Here is a 15,612-nt window from a genome sequence, read left to right as displayed (position 1 = left end):
AGCTCCTAGTGGACTATGCTGCTGTAATCCTTCTGTTGATAATTGGTCAGTTTTAATTTCATTCCAGTATGAATAGTGTGGTCATATTTTCCCAAGTAACAAATCTGCATCTTTAATTGTGAATAGGTGCTTAAATCAAGCTGTAACCATTATCAGCTTAAATGTACCTACAATTTACATAGGATGAGCCCAGTGTCTGTTTTAGTGTCTAAAGAAGTAGATGCTGCATAATGGAACTTGAGTTAGTTTTGTTGGGAAGCTATAAGAAGTTTATCACAACTTGGCTATTTTTTACTTTCAACAACCCTCCACCCCCATCACCAAACATCAATCTTTTATTTTTAGGTAATGAGTGGCATTAATTATTTCATATCAATTAGAGCTTCATAATGCACTGAGTGAAAGCTTTTTGGGAATAGAATTCTTCTTAAGACATCTATGTTTGACTATTAAATTAAAGAGTTTTAAAAGTTGGGAATAGTAGAAATTATTAGCATTAACTTCATTTTCTTATATTTGGAAAAATCTGTGAGACATATGATGGTCCTTGGAGGCTTTTTGCTGACACCTATCTATTGGAATTTGTGTACTGTTGGGCCACATTTGCGTGGAAAGCATAACCCTGAAATGTCTCTTGAGTTTTCAGAGAGTGTAGTATGTGAGCATTTTCTGCTTTTGACCCCAACTATTCAGTCCCTCTCCTAGGAACTACGCATAGGAGCTATTTGTATTTTCTGGACTACAATTGAATGTATATGTATGTGTATGTATCTATCTCAGTAAGAAACAGGGAAGAGAGAAAGATGATGCTGTGTATACAAATAAAGATGTATATATTGAATCAGTACAGATTTATATGGGAGTTGGTCTCCTTAGGGCAACAGCTCCCAAGGGACAATTCCAGTAAGTGACGGTTTATTTCCCAATTTCCATGCCTCTTTGTTATTTAAATGGCTTTCTTATTGTAAAGTTATGTTCTTAAAATAGCTTAATGTTAAACACCTTTATTAAGTAAATGATTGTGCTACTTGTAAGTAGTTGAAAGCAAAATAAAACAAAACTTGACAGATATCAGTCCTCAAATAATTAGAAACATTTTATAAAGGATATATAGTGAGTGATCTGAACATATGGGTTTATGTGAAGGAAAGTTGAAGTGTTACAGGGTCTGTATGGTGATTTTTTTACTAAATTACCACATTCCATGATCTGACCTTTGGTGTTGAATAATGAAAGTCTAACCTATGATAATTCTAAAGGGTAAATGGATTTGTGAGACTGATTCACACTGAGCCAGAGAACTGAAATCCTCACCAGAGGACCCATTTGTCAAATTATAAATGGCTAATACTGCACAAGACATTCAGTCCATGTGTCTCTGTCTGTGTTCATGTGTGTGCATGCACACACAGCTGTATGGACAGGTTGAGCACACTCATAAGATTGCATTTTAACCATAAAATTATGACAAAAAGTAGTAGATTAAATCAGATGTTTAATGATGTTGATCTGAGATCACATGATGCATCATTTACCCCTCCCACAAGGGTATAGTGTCTTCCTCTGTCAAATTCAGACAGAGTCAAAGAGCAAGAGTCCTTCCTAAGGACTTCCTCTGTCAAATTCAGACAGAGTCAAAGAGCATGACCAATAGACCAGCACACTGCTCTTTCTGTTATTGGGGGGAAACGAGTTCTTGCACTGTCACTAGAAAAAGAATTTCCTAAGACCCGAATAGGAGGATGGGGCTGTGTTTTGTGGGTTATTGATGATATAAAATTAAAAGGGTTCCTCTCTATACTTGCCAGTGTTGCATCTCTATCTATCTTGCCATGAAAAAGTCCACCTTTGTCCTCAGCAAAGCCAAGAGAAAAGCCATTGTCCACGGTTTCTGTTTTGTATTAAAGCTTAGGCCTTTGGAATCTGTAGGCAGCTTCTAACTGGTCTCAGTCCCCATCTGGCTAGCTTAGCTGTGTTTCCAGCTGCAGTCTGTTGCAATGCTGTGTTAGTCAGGTGAGGGAGGGGAGAGAGAGAGGGGGGGAAAGAGAGGGAGAGAGAGAGAGAGAGAGGGAGAGGGAGGGGGGGAGGGGGGGAGGGGGGGAGGGGGAGAGGGAGAGGGAGAGGGAGAGGGAGAGGGAGAGGGAGAGGGAGAGGGAGAGGGAGAGGGAGAGGGAGAGATGGGGGGAGAGAGAGATTCTTTATTCCCCTGGATTTGTTAGCTTGGGCTTGTATCGACCATGTGCCTTTTCAAAATGACCAAATTAAATTCCCAAGTTCTTGGGGTTTGGGATAGGATGACACCTCCTAGTTAGACTTACAGACCTCTTGGTGCAGCACCTCCCCACCATGCCCCCAACACTCCAGCACTAGACGGGGAGAAGACGAGTGTTAATCCCTTTGGCAGAGCATAATGCTGTGGTCCCATAGGGCTTGAAAAGCTGTAGCTTCCTAGTGAAGCAAGTAGGCTCATGCTGCCCATTTTATTTACTTAATGTCTACTTCCCTTTTGCTTTCCTTTCTCATCAATCATTGCCTAAGTAGTGATGGTAACACAAATTTCCAGAATGCAAAATCCATTGGACATATTAATAAGTACCTCAAAACCATCCTGATTTGCTTACTTATGTAATAAATTACCAGTTTCACATGTGGGCTCAGAAGTAATTTTTAATCTCCAAATTCTTAAAGCATCCTGTTGAAATACCAGAATTTTAACTATAATATACACAAAGGGAACTATTTAGAAAAAAACTTTTGAAACATACTGAAGAGTTTTACTTTTTTAAAGACTCAATGAAAACACAATTTTTAAATTTACCCACTAAGGGGAAACAAACATAACAACAACAAAAAAAGATATACATCCTTTGTATCTCTCTCATCATTTTATGTATTTATGAAAGTAAAACAAGGAACAGACTGACGATGACCAGAGTGGCAGGGGGAGGGGGATGATGGGGAAAGAAGGGGAAGGGACAAGCCAAAAAACACAAATAGAGGACTCATGGGCATTGACAATGTGGGGGATTGACTGTGGGAGTGGGGGCATGGGCAGGGGAGAGCAATGGGGAAAAAGGTGGGACAGCTGTAACTGAACCACAATAAAAAAAAATCATTCTCACAATATAACTGTGCTGAAACTTTACAAATGTGAGGACTTTTATATACTTACAGATTTTGTTTCCAGTAAGCATTTTCTCTTTGTTTTCATTTTTATTGAGGCATAATTGACATAAACCATTATATGAGTTTCAGATGTACAAAATATTGATCCAGTATTTGTGTATATTGCAATACAATCATAATAAGCCTAGTTAACATTTGTCATCTTACATAATATAAATATATTTTTCTTTTTAAAAAGATTTCATTCATTTATTTTTAGAGAGGGGAAGGGAGGGAGAAAGAGAGGGAGAGGAACATCAACATGTAGTTGCATCTTGTGTATCCCCTAATGGGGACGTGGCCTGCAACCCAGGCATGTGCCCTGACTGGGAATCAAACCTGCAACCTTTTGCTTAACAAGCCAGCACTCAGTCCATTAAGTCACACCAACCAGGGCTATTTTTTTCTCATAATAAGAACTTTTAAGTTCTATAGTCTCACCAACTTTCAAACATTCAATACAGTGTTATCACTTATGGTCACCATGTTGTACATCATGTCCCCAGACTTATTTTATAACTGGTAGTTTATATATTTTAATCACCTTCACCCGCTTTACCCACTATTTACTCCTGCTTCTAGCAACCAATCCATTCTCTGTATCTGGGAGATTGGTTTATATCTTGTTTTGTTTTTAGATTCTACATGTAAGTGAAGTCACACAGCATTAATCTTTCTCTGTCTGTGTCACCTCACTTAGCATAATGCCCTCAAGGGCCACATCCATGTTGTCACAATGGCAAGATTTCTTTTATTTGATGACTGAATAATATGTAGTCTATTAAGTCAGTGTGAAGTGGTTATGCCAAAAATCAGTGTGTGCCATCAACAATGTTGTAATACTGAAATATTGTAATAACTGATACATGGTGCCAGGTGTGTTTACCTGAAATGTCAGGGGGACCACTTTGGAAAGTATATGATCATCTAACCACTATGCTGTATACCTGAAACTAATACAGAAAATGCTAAATGCAAACTGTAATTTAAATATAAAATTAAATTAAAAATACAATTTTAAAATAAAAAGAAAAGTTAATAGATCCAGCACTTCCACTTTTAGGTATTTATCCCAAGAAAGCACAGACACTAACTTGAAAAGATAACTGTACCCCATTTTTATTGCAGCATCATTTACAGTAGCCAAGACTTAGAAGCAACCTAAGTGTCCATCAATAGATTAATGGACAAGGGAAATGTGCTATGTATAAAGAAACATTATTGTGATATGTACAATGAAATATTCTCATATATTATGAAACACTATTCAGTCATAATAAGCATTTTCATATTGAGGTTAAAAAGCACTTATTTCATTTAATTTGAAACATAAGTACATTTTAATTTTAGTTTGCATATTGGTAAGAATATTCAATGTTGTTAAGCTTTGGAGTTATGCAGATATAAATTTGGAGGTAATCCATATGCTATAAATGTTTCCATGCTTATTTATAAAATTACCTGTAAATAATTGTCATTTCTGTGTACCTGCATGCTTCATTAAATAAACCCGTTAGCCTGGCATGGAAAGTTCCCCTTGAAACTGACGCTGACTCAAAGTTTTGTTTCAGATCATCCAGGTAGTCAGCGCGGCAGACCGGGACCTCTCCCCCGCGGGGCAGCAGTTCTCCTTCAGGTTGTCCCCGGAAGCTGCCGTCAAACCCAACTTCACAGTCCGTGACTTCAGAAGTAAGTTTAACCCCATAAAAATGTATGCTATCATGCAACATTGTAAAAGGACATAAAGATAGAAATCAATGATTTTCCTAGAAGCACTCAAATTCACAAAATATGGAAATCCATCTATGAGAATTAAAAAATTCTATAGGTAAAAGTAAAGAATATAATTGATCTGTACACACCGTATCTAATGAGGCAAATTACTTCCACTCATAATGTGGATAGTCCTTTCATGAGTCAAGTTAAAAGAAATGGCTCTCTGGGAAATAGAACTTTTTTTCTATTTTACATAATCATTTGTTCCACATGCCCATTTCTTGTACATACAAATTGATGACTTTTTAACAACTGTTTTATTTGCATAACACATGGCACAGCACGAGTGAAAACAGAGGCTGTGTAATTAGAATGTCTACAGAAACGGCAGACACTTAATGCATTAAATTATACTAATGTCAAACTGCTTAGTGGTTCTGACTTTATTTGTTCTGTGACTTTAAGTATTTTATCACCTAAGTTTCCATAGTCTAAAGAAATAGGGATTAAAAACACCTGAGATGCTATGTAATAGATAAACAGATTGCAATGACATGATGATGACGATGGTGATGATCATGATGATGATTATGATGATGGTGATGGGTAAAGGTCAAAGAATATTCTGAGAAAACTTAATCTGCTAAAAATACTGAGGGGGAAGAAATAAGAATCCCCATATTTTGTCCCACAATTAAATTCAGTAAGGTTTTCTGCATCATGTAATGAAATGTGAGGGGTAGCTATCAATGAAACAGGGTCCAAAATCTGAAGGGCCTGAGAAGTAGAGAGAATACATATGTAATCATGAAAAATGGAGCACTTTCTAGAGAAGTGAGCGATATCAGTAATTTCAAATTAGAGCAGTGCACATAAAATAGAGCTGTCTTAGGAAAACCAGACACGGTCACCCTCTACCTAAGACACTTAAAGAGATTATAACTTAGATTCAAAGACCTGTAAAGTCTTCAAAGGTTTCTGCAAGAGTATCCCATGTTCAGATTTGTATTTGGGAAGATCCATTTGGATACAGACTGGAATATAGAGAAACATAAATTGCTTCCGATACTATTGCAAAAATTAGTTCAGACAGTCTTAGTTTAGGGTAATGCGTGTAAGGAAAGAGGTAAGTGGGTAGAGGAGAAATTAATAGCGTTTAAAGCTAGATCATCTAGGTTTTATACATGATTATGGTAGAGAAGAAGACTAATTAGACTTCCAGATTATTGACAGACTATTAGGTTGATGATCACATCATTCAGGAACATAGAATTGACTCTTTCCCACCATTGTAGCCTTGCTGGAGAACCTGTATCTAATTAATGGTGACAATATGAAGCTGATCACATTGCCTCATACACAGTGTTGCCTCATGATCTGAGCAGGTGCCACTCATATACCACTTACCATATTCTCTGTTTTATCTTGTTATATTTATCATTGTAAGCCTTTTTTTTAAGTGGGTAGGAACATTTTGTTACCTCATTATTTCACATTTTCCTTCTTGTTTTGTGATAGCATTGATACTCTATTCCTTCAGCAAATTGTACATACCATGCAAAGTTACCAACTAAAGTCCCCACACATACATTACTGCCTCAGACTTACCATGTTCTTGTCCCCACAAGCACCTGACACCACCAATTTTCATTGGAGATATCTTAATAGACATTTTGGTATCTTGACATTTTGTTTCTTAATTATGTAGTAACAAGATATTCTGCCCATACCAAACCCCATCTCATTATGTCAAGCTTTATCATCTTGGTGCTTCCTCCTAAAATGAATACACAGAAACTGCCTAATATTCAGTTGCTGAAAGTAGCATTTACAAATAGAAAAATAAAATATTATTAAAATAGTAATGTTTTTATGGCTTTTTAAAATCTGATTCCAAAGTATCACATGTGGCAGTAGTAAACTAAATGTTAACATTTTTCTAAGAATAGAATATTTTTCTATTCTTAGAAAAATGTTTTTAGAAGTTATTTAAAAGACAAAAAATTAAAAAGTTTTCTAAAAAATAAAAATTTCAGGGGGAATTTCAAGGGACAATGGGAAGGGTTTATGGGAACAAATTTAAAGGACACATGGACAAAAACTAGGGGGAGGGTGGTAATGGGAGGGAAGTGGGGAGGGTTGGGAGGGTGGGCGGGATTGGGAGTCAAAGGGAGAAAACTGTACTTGAACAATGATTAAAATAAAAAAAATAAAGACTGGTAATAAAAGAGGTTTCTCATTAAAAATAATAAAATAAAAATTTCACATCCATGTGTAGAAATAAAATAGGTAAAAAATGTATACAATAATGCCACTTCTTATAGAAATATTAATTGAATTTATATAAAATTAATTATTATATTTCTTTGGGTTATTCCAAATAAATATTGCCAGTGTTAATTTTAGGAAAACTAAAAATACTTTTGTAATTAAAGTGTTATGATTCATAACGATATTAAAATTTTTAATGAATTTAATGGTATTAATGATTTTATTTTCCTTTCCATGTTACTCTAATGTGCAAAAGTTAAAGTGTGTATATGGACAGAGTTTTGGAGGAAATCAAGTTTTAATCTGAAAGAGTAATTTGATGTTTGTTGTGGTTTAATAATAGGTTCTAAGGCAAATTTTTTATTTGCAAATCCATACTTGTAATAATTTGTTCTGCTAACACGTAAGAAAATATCCACTGAATTATTTTTCCCAATGGGATCTTGATGTCAAACAAAATAAGTAAACACATATCTTGTTTTATAAACCATTCTGTATTCTTTCTAAATAGCCATTTTAATTATTATACAAGAGAAGGTTAATGTTTCTTCTTTCTCTAAGGAATATTTTGATTATATCTTGGCAGCTTTCATGATAAACGAATTAAAATATGGATGTATTTCACTAATTCAAGAAAAGCTTCCCACTGTTTAACAGACATCCATATTGAGATGAAGTTCATAGTAACAATCTTATCATAAATGTCATGTCTTGTAGACAACACAGCTGGAATTGAAACCAGAAGAAATGGATACAGCCGGAGGCAGCAAGAGTTGTATTTCCTCCCTGTTGTCATAGAAGACAGCAGCTACCCTGTCCAGAGCAGCACAAACACAATGACTATTCGAGTTTGTAGGTGTGACTCTGATGGTACCATCCTGTCTTGTAATGTGGAAGCAATTTTTCTACCTGTAGGACTCAGCACTGGGGCTTTGATTGCAATCCTACTGTGCATTGTTATACTCTTAGGTTAGTTTCAATATTAATCATCTCTTTCTCCATCTACTGTATGTCCTCAATGTACAATGTAAATAAATGTTTCTTCACTGAGATGCCCTATTTGCTTAGAAGGAAGATTTAGATTGAATTATATTTTTATTAAAGTTAGTTTTCTATTTCATACTTCATGGTTATATAGCATTAAGCATCATCGGAAATGCAAAAGTTTGCTCAAGCCTTAGGGGATTTCCAAGTAATATAGTTAGTGGAACTTGCTGCAATGAAATTTTCTATAACAAATATCCTATTTACAGCAATGGTTTCCCCATTTATTTTACATCTTGGTAATTACTACTCCCTGAGCTATTATATATAACCTTTAAAAAATACACCCGATGAAAAGAAGTTCTCAAATATCAGTTTAATGAATAAAGAAAAGAGGAAAGAAAAAGATATACAAAGTAAAGAGGCCTCTATTTTTTTCTGTTTAAACTGCCAGCCAGAAGCAACTTTCATTGTACTTTTCTCCCATCTCCTCACATCAAAATTCTAGCCATTTCCGCTGGAACAGCACAGGCCACACTTACATTTCTAGAAGCAGACCAAATGAAATGGATTGAAGTAAATGGATTCTGTAATGTCTCTATGAGAATAAACCCCATCCTGTTTTAGGGGTTTCTCTCTGCCATCAGTTCTGCTCAGCTGACTCCATTTCCCTTACTAATTAATTACCGGAATCACAAGAGTAAAGAGAGATTTTCTGTTTTGGTTTTTTTTTTTGTCATTCTTTTACATTCAGATTGCAACAGATACATGATTTGACAATGTGGAATCAGTTTATGTATGCATGTTTATTATTTAACAAAAAAAATCCTGACAAATGTCGATATCTCCCTTTATAATACTAGAGTGTAAAGCATAGAGTAAAGCATGATATAAGAGTTTGTGAAGAAAAATTGCTGGTCATAGGTTCATGTTGGCTTCAAGAGTAAATTCTAGTCCAATTTGCATGATGAAGTCATCAATTCCACACAAATAAACTTGTGTGTAGAACAAAGCGTGTTAATATACTTACTATTTATAGTAAATTATATCTGGCCTCTGTTTTTGCTGATGATATAAACTTTAAAATGGCAGATTCAAAATAATGTTCTTATATCTGAAATTGCATATGATGCAATTATGCAATTAAGCATTAGGTGCTTAAATTCAAAACAATCATTTTTATCTCATACTCTTCTTTTCTCTTAAAAGCCTTTGAGTTCTAGAGTATTTGCATATCGACCTAGCATGACTTGGCATAATCTGGATGCTTTCCTTTGGGCACTGGACCTATTACAATGTAGCAATTAATCTTTCTCAGGTCAATCTTATCATGCATTGTCATCAGGTACTTTTTCTTCCAAGTACTTACTGACTGTCCACAGTGCACCTGCACTGATCTAGCATTGTGAATTTGCTAGTGTACAGCAGTAACCATTGATGTGGGGTCTGCTTAAATGTCTGTCTATTGCTTGACCTTCTTAACCAATCTCAGGCTCCTTTATATCTTCCACTTCATTCTTAGCCATTTTTGCATTCTTTCTGAGGTGAGGGAAAGCATGAGAATCTTGCAGTGCCTGGATGACTTCTAGCCTTCAAGCCCATGTATCTGGTCTCTCTCTCACTCGTGGCAACTCTAAAGCTATTTTACATGCAGAGCTTCTCTGTGCGGTTTGCAGTCTCTCATGCACTCCTTGGGTAAACAAACAATAAATAGCCTCTTTAGTTCAGAAGTCTGCCTGAACCCTGGGAGGAGTGCTGAATGATAAACATCTCTTCAAGGCCTATTGTGCAGGAGCTCTAGCTGTCTCTCTTCCCTCTTTTTAATTCATCAAGCTCTCATGTTGGAGGAAGAGGGAATGAATGGGTTTTCATCATCACACAGTCCTCTACTTCTATTCCTGGGACTGAGTCTTTCAGGCTCTGCTGTGGTAAATCAAACACACTTTGTCTTTCAACCCGTTACCACCACCACTGTGGAGGACAGGGGTACTTGACTAGTTGAGTGCTGACTTCATGGTTTGAATCTGTGCCTGTTTCCCACAGAAGGAAACACTATTTAATGATGGCTGTGAGTCAACTGGAAACAGAGATATTTAATAATGAGAGTGAATAAATAAACTATTTCAGAATATAATCATGCCTAATGAAGGTAATATGAATACTAGACATTTGGTTTGGGAAATGTTTCAACATGATAGGACACAGAATGTAAATATTTAAAGCTCTTAGTTGATATGATTTATAAAACTAAGGCCCTTGTATTATATATTTTCTTCTTCCTTGCTTATTTATTGACTTTAAAAGTGATTGCTACATGAAGATTTGATTTTCTTTCATAAGAAACACATTAACAACACAACTGGGAAATCCAGGTGTAAATAATATCCAAACTTACTTATGAGCTTAACATTTATGTTTTATAATACCAATGCTATACAGCTCTCGGTATGCTTAGAACATTTTTTCTTTTTATAACTTGGTAAAACACTTTTATCAGACAGTAAAATATTTAAATATAATTCATGTTAAATATATTGCTATAATTGTTTGGTTTTGTGAATAATTTGGCTATGATTTCTTGTTAGTTGCAATTTCCAAATGAAGTTGAGTTTAGACAAGGAAAAAATGTAAACCTAGGTCTGATTCTTATTGATTACAATATGTTTACTTTGAAAATAATAAGATGGTATTAAAGAATCTCAGTCAGCCCTGCTCAATTTTATTTTTATGAGGTAAACTGATAGAATCTCAAATCACAATTTTTGTCTTCCTCTAGCCATAGTGGTGCTGTACGTTGCTCTGCGAAGGCAGAAGAAGAAAGACACCCTGATGACCTCTAAAGAAGACATCAGAGACAACGTCATCCATTATGACGATGAAGGAGGTGGGGAGGAGGACACCCAGGCTTTTGACATCGGTGCTCTGAGAAATCCAAAAGTGATTGAAGAGAACAAAATTCGCAGGGATATAAAACCAGACTCTCTCTGTTTTCCTCGGCAGAGACCACCAGTAGAAGATAACACAGACATAAGGGATTTCATTAATCAAAGGCTACAGGAAAATGACGTGGACCCAACTGCCCCACCATACGACTCATTGGCCACATACGCCTACGAAGGAAATGGATCAGTCGCAGACTCCCTCAGCTCTATAGACTCTCTCACCACGGAGGCTGACCAGGACTACGACTATCTGACAGACTGGGGACCGCGCTTTAAAGTCTTGGCAGACATGTTTGGTGAAGAAGAGAGTTATAACCCTGATAAAGTCACTTAAGGGAGAAGTGAAGACTAAACCAACAAGAGAAATTTAAGGAAAAGAAACATAAATAGAATATCACACACACACACACACACACACACACACACACACACCCCACAGGCTTTATGGGACAAGATTCCTTTGATTATCTGGTTTCTAGCAAGTTGCTATATTTATCATATTGTCAGTTTTGGTTTATTCTGCCAACACAAGATAAATCCTATTATATGTACTTGCTTGGTTTTGTTTTGCTATTTTGGAAATACACTGAGACAAGCTCAGGCCTATTTAATACAATTTACTGACGTGACAACCTAGAATGAAGATAGCTATGTGGCATCACGGTGGAAGAGTGTTAGATTTTTCTTAATTCCACTAAAGTGCCTATTGAAACTCTTATCATTTAAAGTGGTGTACAGTGCACTCTGCTGTGATGGCATTGCGGGATTCAGAGACACAAAGGACATAAAACAAAGATGTTGTCTTTACATGTCAAGGAGCAATAGCAACATGCTGACTTCTAATTCCTTTTGAGGACAAAAGGAGAATACTTTCTGAACTCCATATTCTTCTAATGCAAAGTTTTTTTAAACTGTATGCCAAAACATTTGTTTTGCCCCACCCTTTCAAAACATTGAAATAAATGTGATAATATCAAATTCAATATGTAAGTCCTGAATTTTAAAAGCAATGTTTGATCTTACCATTAGTTCATATTATACCCATTAACTGAAGTGTTACTTTTTATTAAAAAATAAAATTTTGAAAAAACTAAAGTTTAAAAAAAACCCTCTTTATAAAGAGAGGCCTCAGGGCTGAAATTCCACATTAAAATAAATTTTGGTTGTGTTTTAATACTCTGCTGGTGTGTGGAAGGTTGGTTTTAACAAGTGACTAGATCTTTGAAGTTTTCTACCACAGAAAAAACTTTAAGTTGTGTTTCCATTAAAACTGTTTTTGGGAAAAAAGCACCATTAATTTAAATATGAATAAAGATATGCATTATATAGCTTCTCAGACTTTCTTACAATCTAGTCATTATTTGATAACCAAAGAAAATAAAATACATATCAAATAATACAGGATAGAGTGTGACATATCTAAAAATTACTCATCATATAATACTGAACAAAATATCAGGATCTTTAGAAAATGCAAGCCAATAACTAACTCCTAAAATGAACACAAATGCAAAATGAGGCAGTTGATTTACTTATTTTATTAACATGGGCTTGAACTTTGTGAGTATTGTTATTATATTAAGTCTCAGAGTTGTTTTGTTACACTATTATCTACAATAATTTCAATATAAATTATCCCTACAACTCCTTTTGTAAATAACTTTTACTGTTTAATGTGATAGATTTCTAAAAATATTAGATTTTAAAACACACATAAACTATACTCATACACATTATTTTCAACTAAACTGTACACCAGTGATAAATGTACTAAACAAACCAGGTAACTATAAAAAGTACATTTTCTTAATGTTATAAGTATACAAGTGGCTACTGGAATATTGGAACTATATATGGGGAAAATAAAAGTTATAGATCCATCCTGATTTATCCATAATATTTGGCTGTATTTATGAAATATTTATGAATACATTTATATTCAAAAGCTTGCAAAAGTAAAAATTCAAATAGAATATTAGAGACAACTTATACTTAGCCTTATCCTTTATTAAATGCTTATTTCAAAAATATATAACTAATAATTATGTTGTGGTGATGTGGCCATTTGAATCTGCATTCCCCTCCCTTTTTTATGTCAAATACTCGCCTTGTTGCCTCTACTGGGAACAACTTTTTAACTGATTCTTATCCCTCACCACCTCAGCAAGACCTTTGCCTCACTCCTGAGAAGGGCATTAGAATACTCCTACAGCCTAATAGTTTTCAGTATCATTATGCTTTGGAAAATGTTTATGTATTTTTTAAAAGCTATTATAAGCATACTAGAGAATGTTAAAATGCAAGACCACTTTGGGCTGACAAATTTGTTCTTGCCAGGAGTTACCTTCATTTTGCATCCTGTTAGATTCTAACTGCTGTTGCACACAGTGACACAGCTGGAAAATGGTGGCAGGGAGAAAATTTGGTTGGGGCAGGTCATTTTCAACCACAAGACTGAGACACTAAGTGAAAATATAAAATTGGTGGGTCTTTTCTCCAAACTAGTAAGTCTTTTCTTGGTACATCCATCACTTTGTTTTGTTACACCATTGCATTACTTTCCTAGGGCTGCCATTACAAAATACCACGGACTGGGTGGTTTAAACAACAGAACTGTATTTCCTCACAGTTCTGGAGGGAAGAAGTCCAAGGTCAAGGTGTCCACAGAGTTGTTTTTTTCTAAGGGATGCTCTCTTTGACTTGTCAATGGCCATCTTCTCTCTGCATCATGATATTCCCAATATTCTAATTCCTATTCTTTTAAGAATACCAGTCATATGGAGTCTACTTACCTGATATCTTTTCACTTTAATTACTTCTCTAAGGGTCCTACCACCAGTACAGTCAATTCTGAAGTACTGGTTGTGTGGACTTCAAAATACAAATTTTAGTGGTACATAATTCGGCCCATAACAACCACACGATGTTAACAGCAGTTTTTAAAGTATTTAATTTATAATAATGAAATGAATAAAGGTGAAAAAAAATAAGCTTGAATGAAAATAATGTCAGGTACAAGGGGAAACAAGAGGAGTATTACAGCGAAAAGTGGTCTTTGGTGCTCATAAACTGAAAGTATTCTGGGATATTTTTTAAACTCCAAAAAGCACTAGACCTAATGTTTTAATACTTATAATAACTTGAAGTTCTTCTCTTCTTTAATATAATAACACATTGGCCTTCAGTCAGACATTGAGCAATATGAAAATGTTTAGAATTTGCATAAAGAATATTGATCATTAACAATAGTTATATCATAATTTCTTTTTATTATATTGAATGTTTACTTTCACAGAAATATGTTCATATATTATATTCAGTATGTGTATGTTTCTTATATGTATTTATAAAATGTAACCTTTAATTATGCTCAAAAAAAGTATTCTATCAACACTTAAGAGTGAAACAGTGATATACTAGAAATAATCTAAAATTGCTTTTTTACCAAATGTTGTCCTTAACTGGAAATGTTTATGGGGCAAAAAACTTAGGCCCTCTCTGTTTTATTCTCTTGGTGAAATTAACTTCTTGTTCTTGGTATTATCTAAATTTCCTCTGAAGAGTTTTGACTCTTGAGGTGTAGTTAGAATAACATGAAATTCATTAAACCATTTACATACTAATCACAAAAAGCTGTGATAATCATAGAGAACTTCAAAACAAAATATGAATAACAGTAGAGCCAGGCGACTATTTTAAAGTGATATCTTTTGAAATTCTTCAGCAAGATTGAACGGTAGAGATGTATACAGGGAGAGTGAGAAAACACAGTGTTAAAACAAGTAGAGCTTAAATCTTGAGGCAAAGAGGAAAACAAGCAATATGAAGAAAAAATTAGGAGAAATGTGCTTTATCCCATCTTAAAGACATTTTAGAAATACCTTTAAGTTACAATAAGTTTTGCTTTATAATGGGAATTTTAAAAGCTGATGTATATATGCAGACAAAATATATTAGGTTTAGAACCCAAACTGTCTGAAAAAAAGTTAATAAATTGTAAGTAAGCAACGTCGGTTTGCTTTAAAACTAAAAATAATAATAAAAAAGATAGGTAGGAAAATAATTTTATAAACCTCTCTGTGTTTGAGAATTTCTCTTGCCTCTTCAGCAAATTGAACAGTTTAGGCATACAGTGTTCATTTCCATCTTTTATTTAATATTTTGAAGATGTTTTCTATCCTATCATATTCTAGCATCCAAACTAGCTTGTGAAATAGAATGAGGTATATATCATTCTTTTATATGTAATAAGATTGTTTACGTAATGATATTCAGATTATTTTTTCTTGGTGTCATCAAATTTCACACTGATGTGTTGAGATGAGTCTGATGTCATTTCCAGGACTACACTCAGGGAACCTTTGCAGGGTGGAGCCGTGTTTTCTTCAGTTTGGGGAGATCTCCTAGTATTTATTCTGATGGGTTTCTATCGTGTGTTTTTCTTTTCGGTCCTTGTACAATGTTTAGTATTTGTCATTTTATGTCCTAGATTTGGGTTAATTGTATTATATTTTAACTATCACTTTCTATCTTC

At 34.7% G+C, this 15,612-nt stretch overlaps 1 protein-coding gene across 2 annotated transcripts in view; it reads left to right on the top strand.

The window, feature by feature from the left end:
* The window catches only part of CDH12 (cadherin 12), a 222,416-nt gene extending 210,990 nt beyond the window's left edge, over positions 1-11,426 (top strand). The window contains exons 9-12 of one of the 2 annotated variants that reach the window (XM_045848011.1): positions 4,737-4,854; positions 7,870-8,121; positions 10,913-11,020; positions 11,137-11,221. In XM_045848011.1, the coding sequence (XP_045703967.1) occupies positions 4,737-4,854; positions 7,870-8,121; positions 10,913-11,020; positions 11,137-11,156 (498 nt within the window). In that variant the 3' untranslated portion in view covers positions 11,157-11,221. Of the gene's footprint in view, positions 1-4,736; positions 4,855-7,869; positions 8,122-10,912 lie in introns of both variants that reach the window. The other variant, XM_045848010.1, reaches the window with a different exon arrangement.
* Positions 11,427-15,612: the final 4,186 nt, after the last annotated feature.

Source organism: Phyllostomus hastatus, unplaced genomic scaffold, assembly GCF_019186645.2.
Source record: "Phyllostomus hastatus isolate PE091 unplaced genomic scaffold, TTU_PhHast_1.1 phas_contig_58, whole genome shotgun sequence".
In the NCBI taxonomy this organism is placed as follows: Eukaryota; Metazoa; Chordata; class Mammalia; order Chiroptera; family Phyllostomidae; genus Phyllostomus; species Phyllostomus hastatus.
Note: the sequence above shows the minus strand (reverse complement) of the source record. Positions and strands in the feature narration are given on the sequence as shown.